The following is an 18,977-nucleotide window of genomic DNA, read 5'->3' as shown; positions in this document are numbered from 1 at the left end:
GGCGTGAGGCGGGCGCGACTACGCCCCTGACGTCGGGACGCTAGGTCGCCGCGGGAGGCGCCGTAATCGCCGCCCAGAAGGAAGGAGGGCGGCTGTGCGAGGAGCTGCTATGGTGCTTAGTTCCCCGGCAGAGCCGACCGAGACGCGGCGGTCGCGGCCATGAAGGTGAGAGGCCGGTGGGGCCGGGCAGTTCCTCCTCGCCTCTCCTAACTGGCCGGGACGCCTGAAGCGCCTTCCTTTAGCCTCAGAGGTGAACCCCGCCGGCACCTCGGAGAGCTCCGCTGAGGGGCGTCCCGGGCCGGCGTCCGGGCCCTGCCCGGCCCGGAGCGGAGATCCCGGGCTCTGGGACCGCTCCAGCTCCCACAGCGCCTCCCTGCAGCGAGCCTGAGGAGGCGGGGAGAGGCCGGGAGGCCCCCGCGCTCAAGCCTGGTGGGCCCGTCTTTGCTCCTGGCCCTGTCCTCTCCCTCGGGGGCCTGAGGCAGACCCCCCTAGTTCCCGCCTCAGCCGTCCATGCTTTTGCCCACAGCGTGCCCTCTCCCGTCCCGAGTCCTTGAACTAACCCAGATGTCGGGAACACGACGGGACTGTCGCAGGATGCGAACTGCGGGACGAAGGGAGAAGGAGTTAGTGCGGGGAGTCGTGAGGCTGGGGCCAGGCCAACAGGTTAGAAGTGCCTCGGGGCGCCCTTGCGAGGGATTTCAGGCTTATCTTTGGGGCCGTGACCCAGAGCGCTAGCAAACGAGATGTGTCTGCATCGCCACTAGGTACGCAGCAAGTAATTTGACAGCTTGAGTTCTTCAAGGTGGGTGTGAGAGCGTGGGAACATCAGTGAGTGAGAAGTTTAAGGAAAAGGGGAAGCGGGGAGACTCTGGCCTACTTTTGGGAGCTGATTTTCTCAACTTGATCGCCGAGAGTTCTGCAGAGCTCCGTGTACACGACAGTCAATCCAGGTACTGATTCGTTAGCTGAACTCCAACCAAGTGGGGTAAGGTGATCCTCTTTCAGACCTAGACGAGTTCATTAATCCCAGGGAAGAGGTGTGCTCGTTGTGGGTAAGGAAAATAAGCGGGAACTGCTGGCTTAAAACAGAACCTTCACAAAAAAACCTCCAAGGTGGACCGTGGAGGATTGATAGGGAGTGTCAGGCGGCCAGAGAAATTTCAGCAAATGTTGTGTGTTGGTAGGAGGGAGACTTGCTGAGTTGGGAGTAATTGAAAAGGCAGTCCACCTTTGAGGAGTTTGCCAGTCTAGAGAGAAAAGACCTTCTCAACCACATTACAAAGCAGAGTATGATGCAAGGTATCAAAACCTCAACGCTCAGGAGCAAGAAAGGATGTTTCTGGCCTCAGGAAATAAGGAAGATTTTTGGAAATAACTTTTTTTTTTTAATGTTTATTTTTGAGAGGGAGAGAGAGAAAGAATGAGCAGGGGAGGGACAGAGAGAGAGGGAGACACAGAATCCGAAGCAGGCTCCAGGCTCCCAGGTGTCAGCACAGAGCCCAACGAGGGGGCTCAAACTCTCTAACGGCGAGATCATGACCTGAGCCGAAGTCAGATGCTTAACCGGCTGAGCCACCCAGGTGCCCAGAAATAGATAACTTTGCGAACAGTGTGTGAAAGTATGAAGATATTGTAAGACCTTTTTAATTCACATTTTTGTTTTAATTTATTTGATTTGACAGGGAGAGAGAGCATGAGCAGGGAAGGGGCAGAGCAAGGGAGAAAGCGAATCCCAAGCAGACTCCTCACTGCCCAAACCCACAAATCATGAGATCATGACCTGAGCTGAAATCAGGAGTTGGATGCCCAACCGACTGAGCCACCCAGGTGTCCCTAACATATTATTTTTAACTTCCTGGTATAGTTATAAAATATTTTAACTTAGAATGCCTATTAAAATACCTAAAACTAGCTATCTTCCCTGAAAATTATCATCTTGCTATGTTAAGATTCAGAAACAAAATAGGGGTGTGTGTGTGTGTGTGTGTGTGTAGATATTCTCAAAGAATGTCGGTATCTTGAGGAGTATTAAATTTGTGGCCCATCAGTGAACTAGATGTGGAAGGAAAAGAAGTAGGGACAGGTCCAGTATTGAACTTTTTAATCAAGTTCTTTAAAATCAATTGAAGTGGAAGATACTGCTGAATCGAAATTTTAGAAACAAGGTTTGGTGGTAGGTAAAAATGTAGCAAAGATAGATATTTTTTGAAGCAAAATGGAGACCTAAATAGACATCAGTCTATTTAGACTATCAGAATTTAGGATGTAGAATTTCCTCCTTTGTGGTGTATGGTCTGATTAGTTGATAATTAAAAAGGCAGAATTTCTGCAAATTTTATTTCAGTTGCAGTTTCCGTAAGAAATCTTCCCACGTTTTAAGGAGCATGTTCTTCTCATGTGGCTCTAAATAGGTTAAAGATTTTTGATAATTATCTCAAATGTTTCTTCTGCCTTGTTTTGTTTCTTCTGGTAGTCCTAAGTTCTATAGGAAACTGTAAAACTTATTTTACATCACTAGTGGTGAGGTTTGAAATATCTTTTCATGTTGTTTAACACAAGGACGTTGAGTTTTAGCAAACAAAATTGTTGGGAGTTGAAAACAACACATATGGTGAGTGAATTCTCTGACGAAACTTTCCTTGGTGGAAGAATTGAATTCCTGCTTGGTCCTAGTTAGCTTCATACAACATCCAAGAAAATTAATATTCTTCAGTCTGAAACCTGGAGGTAACTGTATAATGTATTTAATTGAGAGTTATAGCAAGCAACTCCTAGGAGATGGCATTATTATTGCTCTTTACCTATTTTAATCAAAAGCAAATGATAAAGGGGTGCCTGGCTGGTTTAGTTGGTGGAACATGCAACTCTTAGGGTCGTGAGTTCAAGCCCCATGATGGGCATAGAGCTTATTTAGAAAAAAATGATTTAGACTAGGATCGTTAGTTTTCTGCTATTTTCAAATCCATCAACTTTCTCTCTCATTGGCTGTCATTTAGTCTTCATGGAAACCAGCATGGCTTTTTAAATTCTTCATTCTAGTTTGCCTAGTTACTATTATATTTGGTGGAATCATTAAAAGGGATCACACCCTGATGTGGTTTAGAATAGGATTCAAAATTTGCAGCAAACATTTTTTAATTGAGCATTTTGGAATTATTTTACCTCCGCAGGGATTCTAAAAGCACATTAGATCTCCCTCCCTCCCTCCCTCCCCCTCCCTCCCTCCCTCCCTCAATCAAAGATGGTTGAACCTTGAAGCCATTTGAAAACTCTGGCACTCTGCCAGAAAAAAGGCTGGGCTTTTGGTTTTGCAAAGATACAGCATGTTTCCTCTTGCTTTTGTTGACTGAAATGATGATTCAGAGTGGGCTTATATTGTGTGAATCTGAGGAATCTGAGAGAGTGCTTATAAATTGGTGGTGTCTCATGGAAATAAATGTCAGAGCACTGGAAACTCAGTCCCACTTGCATGCACATTGTTTAGATTTGTGGATACACTCCCCTCCTCTGTACTCCTACAGAGGGAAGATAATTTCTAACTCATCCTCTAGGAAGGAACAATATAAGACAAACACTTTCAGCATTTATGCTATCAGAGAAAGAAGAGAACTTTTATGTAGGTAAGTTTTAGCACAGGAAGCAAACGGTACTTTCTGGAACTTTCTCAGATCTGTCTTCCTGTGAGGTGGTGGCATTGTGGTCAACTAGACGGCAAGCAACTATTGGTCTGCTGTGCTGGTGACTGGCCTGTTAACAAGACCAATAGGCGACAGAGCTAAAGTCATGCTTTCAAATTGGTGTAAGTAAAACAAACGTTTAAATTTCTGTTTGTATTATTTCTTAATTAGTGCCAAATTGGGAGTGAAAAAAGTCATTATTGCCCCCCTTCACCCCCAAATCTTGGTGTACTGGCTTTGGAAAAAACACAAAAACTGGCATTGGATACCAGAATAACATGAGATCTAGGTGTCTGGGCCAGTCCAGACAGGAGGCTTTAGAATTTGATTTTTTTTTTTTTTTTTTTTTTTACCACGGAGCATGTAAGTTTTTAGTATGATACCTAGTTCTTAGCTAATACAAGCCAGGCAGTCCATGTCCCATGAGTATTCTATTCAGGAGCAATTTTGGCCTAAGGGGGTATGTAGGAAAGGGCTTAGATTATCATGAAAATCATTTATTTTTGCTAGTCATTGAGGAGTAGAAAATAAACTGCAAACACAGTTAAATTCCCTGAGTTAGTTTTGTGCCAGGCATAGGTAGATAGTTGTTTTGTTCAGTTAGTCTCCATTTCTGAACTACATTTATGGTCCAGGGAAGAAATGTTGCCATCTTTACAGATTGTTCCTTCCAACCTCTCGGATTCATGTAGTTTAGCCTGTAGAGTCTTGCTCTCAGCCATGGTCCCAAGTAGGATTTAGAATTGTTAGTCACATAAGCCCAGATCATAGCTGTAGTTTTCAGAAATCCAGACTTTGGCTTCACTCCCGGAAGGGTAGCTTTTTGTTTTAATAAGCAAAAGATGAATGGCTTAAATATTAAATATTAAATATTGTTTTAATAAGCAAAAGATGAATGGCGTAAAAAAGGTGTAAATATCACACCTTTTTCGAATGGGGGCAGAGTAACAACTCAGTGAATTTAATGCAGATTTAAAAGCCAAAGGGCTGTGCCTTGTATGCTGTCTAGGAATTAGGTTTGCTCAGAAAATCTAGGAGGAAGTGGAATAGTTTGGAAAATATGCTTCAGTCTTACTACCAAAAGGTGAACAGAGAATGAATAAAGGAAAAATAAGGGAATGCAGGCTGCTTAAACTGGTGGAAGATCTTAAAGGATAGGGAAGACCATGGGAAAGAACATGAGCCTGGGTCTCTAAATCTAAAGCTTTTAAAGGGAAGATGCAAAAAGAGGGAAGCTCTTTGGCTGATATCTTATGAGACACGGGAACTGGGCTCCAGGGACATAGAGGCAGAGTCAAGAGCTCAGAGGATCAATTGGCATGTTCCCTCTCCACACCCCCCCTTCAAGAGCCCACATTCAGTAAACTTGGGAAAGTGCTCTCTGAAACACTTCCCTAATTGCTTTTATAGATTCTGTCACTCAAAAATTGGGACTGTTACCCCAAGTAGTAACAAAATCTGGATAGATTTGAGAGGGGAAAAATAGGTGTAGGACACTTCAAGCATTATTAGGTGAACGTCAAGGTGACAGTTGTGAGGTAGGAATGCCTGTGCCCTGAGGGGACGTGCAGAAAATATTGAGGAAATTGGGATGTTAAGGGAAAGTGCTGGAAGGTGAAACATACTAAAGGGGGCAAGGAAATGGAGTTCAACAAGCCTGGGGGGATTCACCTTCTGGATGGATTCTTCAACTTGCAGGTGAAGGACAAAAATAGTTTGAACAAGGGCTGCTTTTGACCCAGAAATCATTTTCTTTCTCCCAGTGTTGGGGATCTCACACAAAATATGGAGAGGAGTACTTTGGGAAATAAAAAGTTGGGGCCAAAAAGCAAAGAGTAAATAAAATGACGGAATAAATTAAAAATGAAAGGCGGCACCAAATTTCAACAAAAGTTCCAGGCCAATATGTGGAAAGGAACTAATATAACAATTAGATAAAATTGTTAAAAACTCAGCCGATCCTTTGTGAAGGGACTAGGGGAGACCATAGAGGGGGAGGAAACAGTGGAGGCATGTCCTACTCCTGCAGGGAAAAATTATCCACAGATTATGAGGAGCATTTGGCTGAGGTCTTGGTCCTGGAACTGGAGAGGTACAGGCTTTGGAAGTAACCACAGCCTCTTTTCGTCAGCACTCTGCTGAGAGTGGTTTTCCAGCTGAAACCCTGTAGATAGGAAACAGAAATCGCCTAAACTGAGCAGGTGTTAACCTTGTAACCTTTGCTGTAATTTGAATCAAGTGGGGAACTTAAAAAAATTCGGGGTGGGGGGGCGGTGGGGGCTGGCTGGCTGGCTCAGGGGAGCATGTGACTCTTAGTTTCCGGGTTGTGAGTTCGAGCCGTAAGTTGGGGGTAGAAATTACTTAAAAAATAATAATAAATCTTTAAAAAAATTCTGATGCGTCAGGCTATACCCAGACCAGTTAAGAATCTTGGGCTGGGACCCAGGCATCGGTATTTTTTTAAGGCTCCCCTGTTGAGTCCAACCACTGTTTTCAGGGCCATGTCATAGGCCTGTGCAGTTTCCTAGCAGGAGACCAAGGCAGCAGCCCCCTGGAACAGAACTAAAAATCCCCGTTCCCAAGAAGTTGGGGAGATCGAGTCACTGAAGAGAGATCATCTGCACTTTCTGCACTGGGGTGCCAGAAAACGTGGGGTTTAAGGGGGAAATGGAAGTTAATTTTTAAAAATTCGCTGGATGGGAAAGAAAGGTCCTTCAAGTAAAATTAGTGCCTGGGGCTTCCACGATTGCAAATCTCTGAACTTTGAAGAAGGTTGGAGTATTGCAAATGCTATTGTCAGAAGATAATAGTCTAAGTAGGTAGGGTCACCCTGAAGTGTGAGTATTATTGGGAAATTTTGTCTAAGTTCTCAGTGCTGATGAGGCTGAGACCTAGTTCTTTTTGGTGTTTCTTCTTTCCCTCTGCTATGGTCTTTGGCTGAGTTATACTAAATATTAGGTTGTAGCAACCTATTTTTGCCTGGGACAACACTTTGGGGGTTGGCTTGAGCTTTTTTATTTTGTAGTGTGATGACCAAAAGAAGATAGGAGTGTTCTTTTCGTTCTTTTCCCTTCTGGGGAATGAAGAGGAAATTCCCTCCCCTTTATAGAAACGAGGAGTGGGAGAAAGTTGTTACTCCCAATATTGATATACGTATAGGGATTCTACCTGTTTTCCCAAAATTAATCCTTCTATTCATAAGAGCTGTGAATATTTGCAGCCTAGAATTGTGATGATTCTACTCATTTATATGGTTTGAAAGTGTGTATCCTTCCTTAACTCTGGTAAAACTGCTTTCTGGTAGAAGGAACAAAATGTGACAGTGCTGCTTTTTATTGAGCTCACATCTGAGATTTCGTGCCTGCTGGGTTAGAGTCCTTACCTTTAATACTTTCTCAAAAAGATGCAATTGGATCTTTCTGGGTAGCATGCAAAATGTAATATTACATTGCCTTTAAAGAGGTAATATGAAGAAACCTTCTACACGGTTATTTTCTTATCAGTCGTGGTGGAGCTAGATGTTGTGCAAGGAGGGAGTCGTGTCCACAAGGAACTTGCAGTTGTTTGCGGAGGCACATCATCAGGAATCAGAAGGGTTATGGATAAAAGCCAACACAGCTGTTTAACTATTGTAGCTAGGTCAGCAGGAAGCAGAAGCTTACTGAGAACTTTACTTCTTTAAACTCCTGGAATGAAGAAGAGTTTATCCCAGTGGTGCTTTCTGCAATTGAGGTATTTCCTTCCCAAAAATGTTACGTGCAAATTATATTTATTCCCCCCAATGGTAAACTTGAAAACCATTATTTTATGTATTTTTAATTTCATTATAATTAACACAGTATTATATTAGTTTCAGGCATACTGCACATTGAATTTTTAAAAACATTTTCAGTTTTTAGAACTCATTTTGTGTGTGTGTGTGTGTGTGTGTGTGTGTGTGCGTGTTCTAAGTAATCTCTGTGCCCAATGTGGGGCTCAAACTCACGACCCAGAGATCAAGGGTCCTATCCTCTACCAAGTGAGTTAGCCAGGCACCCCAAGAGCTCATTGTTTAAAGCACTGAGGATAAATCTTTTGCTAAAAGAAAGCTTCATTTAAAATGTGTTTTTACAGTTTTATTGATATTGACCTGCAATGTTACATTAGGTTCAGGTTTGTAGCACGGTAACTAGACGGACTTGTCACCTCTATATACTGTGCTGTGCTCCCCACAGAAAAGAACACTCACTTTCAGTGAACTTAATAAATCCGGATTTTCATATTTTTATGTTTAAACATACCGTGACTCTCAAGCCTGAGGTATATATTTGTTTAAAGGTATGAACTATTAATTATAATTTAACCTGACTTTTATTTATTTTTTTTATTTTTATTTTTTTTAACATTTATTTATTTATGAGACAGAGAGACAGAGTATGAATGGGGGAGGGTCAGAGAGAGAGGAAGACACAGAATCCGAAGCAGGCTCCAGGCTCTGAGCTGTCAACACAGAGCCCGATGCGGGGCTCGAACTCACGGACCGCGAGATCATGACCTGAGCCGAAGTCGGACGCTTAACCAACTGAGCCACCCAGGCGCCCCATTAACCTGACTTTTAAAGGCATCACTGTTTCTCTAGAATTATAGGGTGTGAAGCCATATAATACTCACGTCAGTGACCCTGCTACTTGAGACTGTTTGAACCCTGTATTGTGGTTTCCTATTGCTTTACCTTCTCTTTTCCCTATATTTGATGTAGCATTACTTGTGGGAAGTAGCAAGAATAGCATGATCCTTCTGTAGCATTCTAAATAGCCTTTTGAGGTTGTTTAGAAAAAACATTTTTAAGAGCTTGTTGGACAAATAACAAATGTTTGATAGAGTTAGATAATAAAATATGGAACTATGTGGCCATTTTAACTAATAAGATCTCATCCACCTGGACTTCCATTACCTATCACATTATCTAGAGTCTAGAATATGCTTAAGAATTAGGACAAGGGGCAAAAAGTTCATTGGTTCCAAACACTACAGCTTTTATACTTTTGTTTGGGAAAGTACCTTGAGCCCTCACTGAAAATATATTTTCATATATACTTCTGACATGCTTGGCTATCAGCTTTGTGAGTCTGCAGTAATAAAGGGGGTTGCTGGAGGTGAGTATAATGTTAGCAGTGGTGCCTCTCAGAAAGGGAAGAGACTAGAGAAAAACCCAAAAGGCAATACGTTAATTTCAGGACATTCAAATGGAGTGACAAATAATCCTTACACCCTGGAAGGTCATGATGGTTATCCAGTCATCAGAAATTGTGTTTAGTATTTTCCGTTTGAAGAGATAGGATCACTGCTTTTATAAAAATATATTTTTAATGTCAAAGCAATGTATTCTTTTTAAAGAGTTTGGAAAGTAGAGAAAAACTGGAGAAAATAAATGTATACAAATTACATTAAAAACCAGAGCTTCAGTTGGCATTTTGATGTTTTTCCCAGTCATTTAAAAAAAATTAAAAAATTGTATATGCCATAGTTTATTAGGCATGGCTGTGAGTGAGAACAGAAGTTTAATGAAATTAAGTAATTTGAATTTATATATTAAAAAAAATGTTTATGTTTGAGAGAAAGAGAGCATGCATGCAAGTGGGGGAGGGACAGAGGGGGGGACAGAGGATCTGAAGTGAGCTCTGCGCTGACAGCAGAGAGCCCAATGTGGGGCTCAAACTTGCAAACTGCAGGGTCATGACCTGAGCCGAAGTTGGACGTTTAGCCGTTATGCTGTGCTATCTAGTGCAGTGGCCCCAGTTGAAGGTTGCCAGATGGAAGACAGGATGCTCAGTTAAGTTTGAATTTCAGATAAGCAACAAGCAGTTATTTTGGTGTAAGCATATCCCACGTGTCACACAGCCTGTACTTCTGTTCAGTCATTCATGTGTGTGCATGCACGTGTATCTGTTTCAGTGTGTGTGGAGTTTTTTGGTTTTTTTTTGTGTTTTTTTTTTTTACAAAATTGGGTATATGTTGTATCTTTTCCTTTTGTTTAATGATGTGTCATGATTTTACCCATTGCCAAGTATTCTTTGAAAACACCAAAAAATGATCTCTTTCCAAAGAGCTTAAATTTGTGATGCTTAAAAGAATGATCTTTCAAAACCACAGTGAGATCTTGCCTCCCACTTACTAGAATTGCTATTATCAAAAAGACAAGAAATATGTGTTGGAGAGCATGTGAAGGAAAGGAAACCTTAGTACACTGTTGGCAGGAATGTAAATTAGTGCAGCCACTATGGAAAACAGTATGGAGAGTCCTTGAAAAATTAGAAATACCATAATCCAGCTATTCCACTTCTGGGTATTGACTTGGAGAATATGAAAACACTAATTCAAAAAGATCTGTGCAACCCCTATGTTCATTGCAGCATTATCACAATAACCAATGTAGGAAAACAACCTAAGTGTCCATTGGTGAATGATGAATATTATGTGGTTAATGCATACAATGGAATACTACTCAGCTGTAAAAAAGAAGGAAATCTTCCCATTTGTAACAACACAGTTGGACCTTGAGGGAATTATGCTAAGGGGAATAAGTCAGGCAGAGAAAGACAAATACTGTATGATTCTACTTACATGTGGAATTTAAAAAACAAAACAAATGGACACACTCACAGATACACAGAGAACAGACTGCTGGTTACTGGCGGTGGGGGGGGGGTGGGGAGGGTGGTAAGAGGATGGGCGAAATGGGTGAAGCAGCTCAGTTGTATGGTGATGGATGGTAACCGGACTTGTGATCGCTTTCTAGTGCATCCAGGTATTAAATTGTGTACATACAAAATTCATTATATACCAATTTTGCCTCAATTAAAAGAATAATCTCAAAGTTACTCAGGGCAAATGAGCCTCTCCAGAATGGCATTCCCGGAAGTTCCTAGAGAGCCCAGGTTCCACTCAGCTTTCAACTGTGGTCTCTACTTGTGTCCCTTTCCAGGCGGGTGCCACGTCTATGTGGGCTTCATGCTGTGGGCTGCTGAATGAAGTCATGGGAACTGGAGCTGTCCGGGGCCAGCAGTCAGGATTTGCAGGAGGCACCGGTCCATTCAGATTTGCACCAAATGCTGATTTTTCCACTTACCCACCAGCACCTACGGAAGGGCCTAATATAGTTTGCAAAGCCTGTGGACTTTCATTTTCAGTCTTTAGAAAGAAGGTGAGTTGGGTGAAATGTTATCTATAAAAACATCACAATTCTTGATTGTATGTTATTTTGAATACTAGTGAATCTTTTTGTGAAAAATATGAAAACTTTTTAAGTTTTTCCTATTACCTTATGTAAAGCATTCCCACCTTTAAAAAAAAAATTTTTTTTTAATTTATTTTGAGAGAGAGCATGAGATGGGGAGGGGCAGAGAAGAGGGAGAGAGAGAATGCCAAGCAGGCTCCATGCTGTCAGTGCAGAGCCTGGTGTGAGGCTCGAACTCACAACCATGAGATTATGATCTGAGCCGAAACCAAGAGTCAGACGCTTAACTGACTGAGCCACCCAGGCACCCTAAAAATATAAAAAATTCTTATTAACCTGAGGGGTGCCTGGGTAACTCGGTTGAGCCTCTGACTCAGTTTCAGCTCAGGTCATGATCCCAGGGTCGTGGGATCGAGCCTCGTGTTGGGCTCTGTGCTGAGGATGGAGCCTGCTTAAGATGCTCCTCTCTCTCTCTCTCTCTCTCTCTCTCTCTTTCTCTCTCTCTCTCTCTCTCTCTCTCCCCCTCCCTCCCTCCCTCCCTCCCTCCCTCTCTCCTTCTCTCTGCCCCTCTCCCCTACTCTCAGGAGTGTGCTCTCGCTCTCTCTTTAAAAAAAGTGCTCAGGGGCGCCTGGGTGGCTCAGTCGGTTGAGTGTCTGACTTCGGCTCACGTCACGATCGCGCGGTTTGTGAGTTCAAGCCCCGCGTCGGGCTTTGTGCTGACAGAGCTCAGAGCCTGGAGCCTGCTTCAGATTCTGTGTCTTCTGGCCCTCCCCTGCTCGTGCTCTCTCTCTGTCTCAAAAATAAATAAAACGTTAAAAAAAATTTTTTTTTTAAAGTGCTCAGTTGAATGGACTGTATTACTGCTCAAGTGTCCTGACAAGGTATTGTTCTCACATTGTGAGAAGATGTACTCAGGCATCTTCTGAGCTCTGTAAGCTTTATTCCTCCTGATGATGCTTATGTTCCGGAGCAAGGGATTTCATTAGTCTGCAGTTTTGTTCAGAGGTGATTTACTGTAACTGACCTCGTGTTCCAAAAAATGTATCCCTATCCACCTTCTTCACTCAAGTGAAGAAATAAGTGTAAGGTAACTACTGTGTGGAGGTTCAACATGAAATAGTTGGGCTACAACACTTATTTTCTCTAGGACGGAAAGTCCTTTTTTCTGAGCACCATCATATTGTGAGGCCATCTCACAGTCTTTGATCGTCAGTTCAGTCCTCTGAAACACTTCGGGAACAAGGTGTTAGCTGGTGGGAACAGTGCAGCAAGTAGAAAGGGTCACGTCTTCATGTCGTCCCTAAGCTTTGCTTGTGCAGTGGCTTTGAGTGTGATTAGGCCTCGGCAGGGTACAGGTGACTAGAATAGTGAGATCCTTTGTTTGCTTGGAACGACCTTGAGAGATCATTTGTCTTTCTCTTTCCTTTTCCCTGTGTTGGGTCCCCTGCCCACCTTGTCTTTAAATGGGGAATTTCACATAGGAAAAGAGCAGGAAGTTTGTGGTGGTGCTTTCTGCTCCACGTGGTTCGAGTCAGCTCTGTTCTGCTAATTACATGTTTGCACCAAGGGGTGGAAAGGTTTTAATTCATTAACACAAAAGTATGTGTTTTTCTTAAAGGGCTGTTCTTGAACTTGTGTGAATCCAAACTGCCTGAGCAGGGAGTGTTTCGATTTTCATGGCCTCGGGAATACGGAAGTGGCTATGAGAGTAGCCAGGTGCCATGGGAGACTCTAGAAGAACTAAAATTGAATTTTCTAGAAGGCGGGAAGAAAACTAGTGCTTTCCCAGGGGCCTGTAGGTGGCTGTCATTGACTGCTTCTTGTCTCTGTTTCTCCAGCATGTGTGCTGTGACTGCAAGAAGGATTTTTGCTCCGTGTGTTCAGTCTTACAAGACAATCTCCGTAGATGTTCCACTTGTCACTTACTACAAGAGACGGCCTTTCAGCGCCCACAGTTAATGCGACTAAAAGTCAAGGATCTCCGGCAGTATCTCATTCTTCGAAACATCCCCATTGACACCTGTCGAGAGAAGGAAGACTTGGTAGATCTCGTTCTCTGCCACTGCGGGCTGGGCTCTGAGGACGACTTGGACACGAGCAGTCTGAATTCCTCACAGTCCCAGACTTCTAGCTTTTTCACACATTCATTTTTTTCAAACTACACAGCCCCTTCTGCTACCGTGTCTTCGTTTCAGGGAGAGCTTATGGGTGGAGACCGGACCTTGGCATCTGGAGCGCTGGCACAGGTACGAGGCTGGGATTCCCCCCAAGGGCCTGGCGTGTCTGCTCGGCCAGATGTGGTGGGGTCTTTACGGCTTCGTGAGCCCCTGTGGGAGCAGAGATTGCACACGCCTCTGACTCCTGTGCACGCGGGCTCTCCTGGGGGGCACAGAGCCTCGGTGGCAGGGAGCCCCAGAGTCAGCTGTCTGAAGCTCAGCAGTCTCTTGACTCTAGTTGCTTCAGTTTCCCAAGACGTGAAATGCTGTTAAACTAATGACTGAAAAGTAGTGCATCGATGTTTGTAGGCTCATTTGTCAGGGACCACGTACACGATACAGTAAGTTAACCTAATGCCCCGTTGCCTTGCGACAGTAAAATTGCTCTAATTCTAATTTAGATAATGGGAAAAAGCCATCTGAATTAGTCAAAGGATGTGATTATTTACTAATTTCAGAGAGATGCCACGGTAGAATATTGTCCCAGTGGGGTCCTTGGGCATTCTGCTTGAATAACCTGCAAGGGCTTGTAATTAATATTCAGTTTGTATGTATGAATGACTCCAAAATACTGAATGGATTGTTTTGAACACTTCTCTCCACATTTAATTTTCTTCTCTGAAGAAAGCAGTTAAAAGCAGAGGGAAATCGGGCCTACCTACCTCTAAATGGTCATAAAGTAGAGAAGTCCAAACTAGGAATTTTATTAATTTTCCAAATGAGAGCTGGCATAATAATGATGCAAACATACGACACCTCTGACTTTTGTGCCGTTTTTGGTTATAGGACCCCACTTGGGAGGTGTGGGTCTTTGGGTGCTGTGACATGGTGCGTGTGAACCAGTGAGTGGGGTGGAATGTTTGAAGCTGGGAACTGACCTAGAGTATTGTAGAGCTATGGCCAAAATCAAGTCTGAAGAGAAAGATAGGAAAGATGGCACATAACCCATGCTGAAGGTCTCTGCTCTTCCTAAAGAAGAGTACCTCTGATTGTGGAGGCATTTCTGAAAACTAGAACAAGCAACAGCCCTCGGTGAGGAAGTCTAAAAACCATTCTTTGGAGTCAAAATGTCTAAGTTCTTGTAGTGGGATTGAAGTCTTTCAAATCAATTGGCCCTGCTGCTTGGGCTGGACCTGGAACTTTAGTTTGTCTCTGTGTCTCAGACCAGCCTTGGCAGGTCCTTTGAGAACAATGCGGTGCAGTTACATATACTTATGGCTTTGGCATTTCGTGACAGGACCTTTCTCAGGGAGTTAATACTCTGGTGAGGTTTTACAAATTCACACACACAAAGGAATATGGGTTTTGAGATAACTTTATGGAAGGTAAGTTGTTTATGAAGTCATGTAGGGCCCAACTCTTTGGAGCCCAAGGTCACTGTGGAGTATGCCAGGTGTTGGGGTCATTCTCGGGGAGGATCTGTGGGAAAGGTTTTCTCCAGTGATAAATATTGACAAACAGGGTGGATGCCGTTAGGATAATAGGATTCCTAACCTGATGAGATCGATTATGTGTGTAGGTACCAAGTGAAATAGCTTCAGCAAACACAGAAGAAGAAGAAGAAGAAGAAGAAGAAGAAGAAGAAGAAGAAGAAGAAGAAGAAGATGATGATGAAGATGACGAAGATGATGAGGATGATGACGATGAAGAAAACTTGGAGGAGCGGGTGAGAGCTCCTGTCAAATTTGGTTTCCTTGACAGGGGAACCTGGCAGGCAGGTAGAGTGCCCATGCGGCCATGTGCCACATTAGCCCAGGATGTTTCTTCTGGTTTGAATGTAGCATCATCTAGAAGACACTTCAAGAACTGACGCGACGTCTGGGAAGAACACCAGGGCCGGGGGTGGGAGGGCAGTGGGACTGCGGGGTGAGGGGAGCATGCAGTCGCCTGGCTGTGGGAGGTCTGTGCTTGCAGGAATGGAGCTCAGGAAGCCCTCTGTGATTGCAGATGCCCGGCCTCTCCAAGAAGCGAGTGAGAGCTTCGCTCTCTGACCTGTCGAGCCTTGACGAGGTGGAAGGGATGAGCGTGCGGCAGCTGAAGGAGATCCTGGCTCGGAATTTTGTCAACTATTCTGGCTGTTGTGAGAAATGGGAGCTGGTAGAGAAAGTAAACCGGTTATACAAAGAGAATGAAGAAAACCAAAAGTCATGTAGGTTTCTTTTTTTCTTTTTTGCCTCTCTGGTGGCCTTCTTTTGGCTTTTAAAAACTGGCTGTTTCTGCCACAGTGAAGGGACGTTTTTGGCGAAAACTACCCTTTTATTGAGCGAATTAGATGCAGGAACCTGTTTGTCGATCTGTTAAGTAGTAAGTTTATTACGTGATGTTGGCTCTGAGATCACTAATGGCAGGTGAGTTAGGTAATCGTTTGTCAGTCTCGTTTTCTTCGCCATAATTTGTGAGAAGTCTGATGAAATTTGTTGTCTCTCTAAAAATGTGTGTTTTCTCACTGACCCCTCTGGCAGGCCAATACTTCGGTTAGCTCGGTAGCTTTTAAATCCTAACTGGGAAAAAGAAATTCTCTACAGCCAAGATGTTAAGGAGTTCTTAGCATCAAGCATCAGGTTTCTGTGTAAGTTGTGAAAAGCTGAGGTTAAGAATTCTTCAACTATTGACCGATGAAGCGTGGAGCAGAAATTCTCAGCCAGTAACAGGGCCAAGCCATAGAGCGTTTATAGGCAAGAGAAAAGATTTTAGTGGTGTTTAGACCGACAAATACTATTTCTATCTAAACAGCCCTCCCATCACTAACTTTTCCATCTTGAGTCTTTTGTCTTTAAATCTGCTTATAATACAGCAATTATTGATAAACAGGTTTATGCCCAGAATACACAGTAAGTGTTATGGCATCCCTATTGCTGAGGTGATGCCACAGTGGCAGATACACAGGTCTTAATCCTCAGAGCCTTCAGAGGTCCCAGGCCTTGGCTGGGAAATGGAATCCTCGCAGTGAGGGGAGAAGCCCGTTTACTTAGCAAGTGTAAGTGCCAGCTGCGTACGGTGAACAGTGGTCATGCGTAGCCGTCCTCACCCCTACCCCCCCAGGAGTTTATGGTAGAGGAAGCCGTGACGTGCACGTTTGCCAAAGTGCCTTTTTCAGTTGATTCACTGCTTACCCTTTCCCTGGCCCAATCTCCAGGTGTGTGGAATACTCATTTTGTTCTGAGCACAGCTGGAATCTTCCCTAGTTTGACTGGCTGAAGCCACTTAGGTTGAGACTCACCCCGACAGTCTTACCTAATACCCTTGACAGACCCTGGCTCCTCTGCTTTATGCTCAGAACTTGTAAGAGTTGGAAAGAAACTTCCACGTAGGAGAGGGGACCAAAGCCTAGACTCTGATTTATTCAGTAGCCCTCTAGTGTCTTCTCCATTGGCTCATCCATTGTCTCATCCCATGCATCCTTTGTCCCCAGCCCCTGGTTTACAAGAATCTCCTGATTGTGGCATTGTTATTTCTCTTAAATCCAGAGACTACTGGCCCTTGAAGGTTGAATTCCTCTTCTAACTGTATTCGTGATATATTGATCCCCTCTACAAGCTGTAGAAAGGGAAGCCTCAGTGTCCACAGCTCCATGGACAAATCTCAGGCTGAGGTGAACTTTTTAAAATTCATTCAGCACTTTTCTTAACCCAGGTTGGATTTTCTCAGAACCCAACCTGGGCCACACAGCAAGGATGGCTTATCCATTCATTTCCAGTTAGAGAGACTCCAAATGTACCTGGGTGACCAGGAATACAGTTGGTTTTTGAAATACTTCTAAACTTTCCCCCAGGTACAGGCTGCTTGATGTACTTCATAACTTTTCTATCAGTGTGGAAATAAAGGTCCTACTGAGATGAAGCTCTGGACACTGACTTTTCCCAAGGCCACACAGTTGGGTTGGAAATTCCAGTCGTGCTCTCTGAGGCCCATTAGTAGGGCAACATTGGGTCTCCTCATTTTCACTTACAGAAGTAATTTATCCTTATCGCAAAAACTTGGAGTTACATACAGACAAAAAACAGAAATCGGTAGGTAACATTTGTTGGGCATTTCATAGCTGGCCTTAAGCATTTCTCACTTATTCTCCACAATACGAGGTACAGACATTATTATCACTGCCATTTCCAGCAGAGGGAACTGAGGTGCAGAGAAGTTACAACCCTGGGCTCATTCGACGGCCGCTGCGGTCACCCCAGATGCCTGCTGAGCGCCCGTCGGGCAGCGCGGTGCCTGCAGCCCCAGCTGTCTGTTGCCTTTCAGATGGTGAGCGGCTGCAGCTGCAGGATGAGGAAGATGACAGCCTGTGCCGTATCTGCATGGACGCCGTCATCGACTGTGTCCTGCTCGAGTGTGGGCACATGGTCACCTGCACCAAGTGCGGCAAGCGCATGAGCGAGTGTCCCATCTGCCGGCAGTACGTGGTGCGCGCCGTGCATGTGTTCAAGTCCTGAAGCCCAGGTTCTTCCTGACAGGACGCTCGCCCCAAGCTTGATCCCAGACATTTCAATGCACAGAAGGGACTGGAAACACACTGTTCAGAGGCTGAGACTATTTTTAAAGATTATTTTCACTACTAGGGACAGAAAGATTCGATCCTAAGTTGTGGCAACATTGGTCCATGCCATGCACCTATCAGCCTGTGGACAAGCCGTTTCCCAGGTTTTGCTGGGTTTCATCCCATGTCCATGATCACTGATTGCTGACGAAGTCAGACTGCTTACAGCGTCAGCTACTGCTCCCTTTGGAGAACACTTATCCTGTTCTCTTATTTCTCCTTCATCCTATTTTTAACTTAAACTACTCAGATGTTTGAGACTTCTGTTCTTTGGATGAGATCACTGTCCACAAGTGGCCAACACGGTACACGCTGAGCAGTGGCCTCTCTAATGTTCACTTTATTAGTCATGTATATTTTAAATGCTACTATTTGACGAATGTAAGTTTCCACATTGTTGCTATTTCTGCGTTTAAACGTAATTGGGAACAAAGGACATTCTATAGTCAACTGCCAGGGCCTTAGACTCAACACATCCATTTCTGTTCAGGTACAGCTTTTTAGAGTAAGGGCTGCCTGTAGCTTCGTTCATTAGAGAAGTGTGTGTGTTAAAATCTTTATTCACGTGTAATCAGTTTACACTGTTTTGTATAGTGAAAGTGTATTTTCAGTGCTACTGCTAGCTAATTTGAACTTTAGGAATAAAATTAGATTTTAAAAAATGCTTTTGCTTACATTGTCCTAGCCAGTTTCTAATTCACTTGGGTACAGCATGAATGGGTGTCTGCGCCTGGTGTAGTACCTTTCTTCACATGGGGACAGGAGCACCTTCAAAGCCTTGCAGTGATCTACCTTTGCTGCTGACTCCCCAGTAAGGTTAACTACAGATTTGCTGTTGACTATGACCAGGTATTGTGCCGAGTGCTTTCTAGTGTTCTCTAGCATTCTGAAATAGATGTTGCCTTGCTTTGCAAATGGAGAAACTGAGAAGTTAAAGAACTTGTCTAAGATCTTAAAAAGTGGCCAGGACGCCTGGCTGGCTCAGTTAGAAGAGCATGGGACTCTAGATCTTGGGGTCATGAGTTCAAGCTCCATGTTGGGAGTAGAGCTTACTTAAAAAGTGGGTGAATTATTTGGGATGTGAATGTCTCTTAATAGAGCTGTTACCAAAAAAGTGATAATAAAATATTTGATACTTGAAAAAAAAAAAAAAAGGAAGTGGCTAATGTCAGAATTTGAACTAGGTCTGATCTTAAACTCTTCTACTACCCCCCAGCAAATGAGAAACCTGACCCGAGCTTATGCGGAAAGGTTCCTGGGACACGAATGATCTGAAATTGCTTTTCTTTTATGTCTAACTCTAACCAGGGTGGTGTTGAGACCAGCTGTGG

At 43.7% G+C, this 18,977-nt stretch overlaps 1 protein-coding gene across 2 annotated transcripts; it reads left to right on the top strand.

Annotated features, from left to right (window-relative positions):
- Nucleotides 1-40: 40 nt before the first annotated feature.
- RNF34 (ring finger protein 34) lies at nt 41-18,310 on the top strand. Of its 2 annotated transcripts, XM_042962230.1 has the most exons (7): nt 41-165; nt 3,669-3,799; nt 10,642-10,860; nt 12,732-13,139; nt 14,629-14,775; nt 15,057-15,258; nt 17,352-18,310. In XM_042962230.1, the coding sequence occupies exons 3-7, from the start codon at nt 10,657-10,659 to the stop codon at nt 17,540-17,542; spliced, it is 1,152 nt and encodes a 383-aa protein (XP_042818164.1). In that variant the 5' UTR covers nt 41-165; nt 3,669-3,799; nt 10,642-10,656; the 3' UTR covers nt 17,543-18,310. The 2 variants fall into 2 exon arrangements, with proteins under 2 accessions (XP_042818164.1, XP_042818163.1); XM_042962229.1 differs by lacking the exon at nt 3,669-3,799.
- Nucleotides 18,311-18,977: the final 667 nt, after the last annotated feature.

Source organism: Panthera tigris, chromosome D3, assembly GCF_018350195.1.
Source record: "Panthera tigris isolate Pti1 chromosome D3, P.tigris_Pti1_mat1.1, whole genome shotgun sequence".
In the NCBI taxonomy this organism is placed as follows: Eukaryota; Metazoa; Chordata; class Mammalia; order Carnivora; family Felidae; genus Panthera; species Panthera tigris.
The sequence above is the reverse complement of the archived record's forward strand: the minus strand, read 5'-3'. Positions and strand labels throughout refer to the sequence as shown.

Bases quoted from the DNA above. Each gene is read 5' to 3' on its own strand.
- RNF34 (XM_042962229.1), top strand. The intron at 10,861-12,731 runs GTGAGTTGGGTG...CTGTTTCTCCAG, and splicing joins TTTCAGTCTTTAGAAAGAAG to CATGTGTGCTGTGACTGCAA. The intron at 15,259-17,351 runs GTAGGTTTCTTT...GTTGCCTTTCAG, and splicing joins TGAAGAAAACCAAAAGTCAT to ATGGTGAGCGGCTGCAGCTG.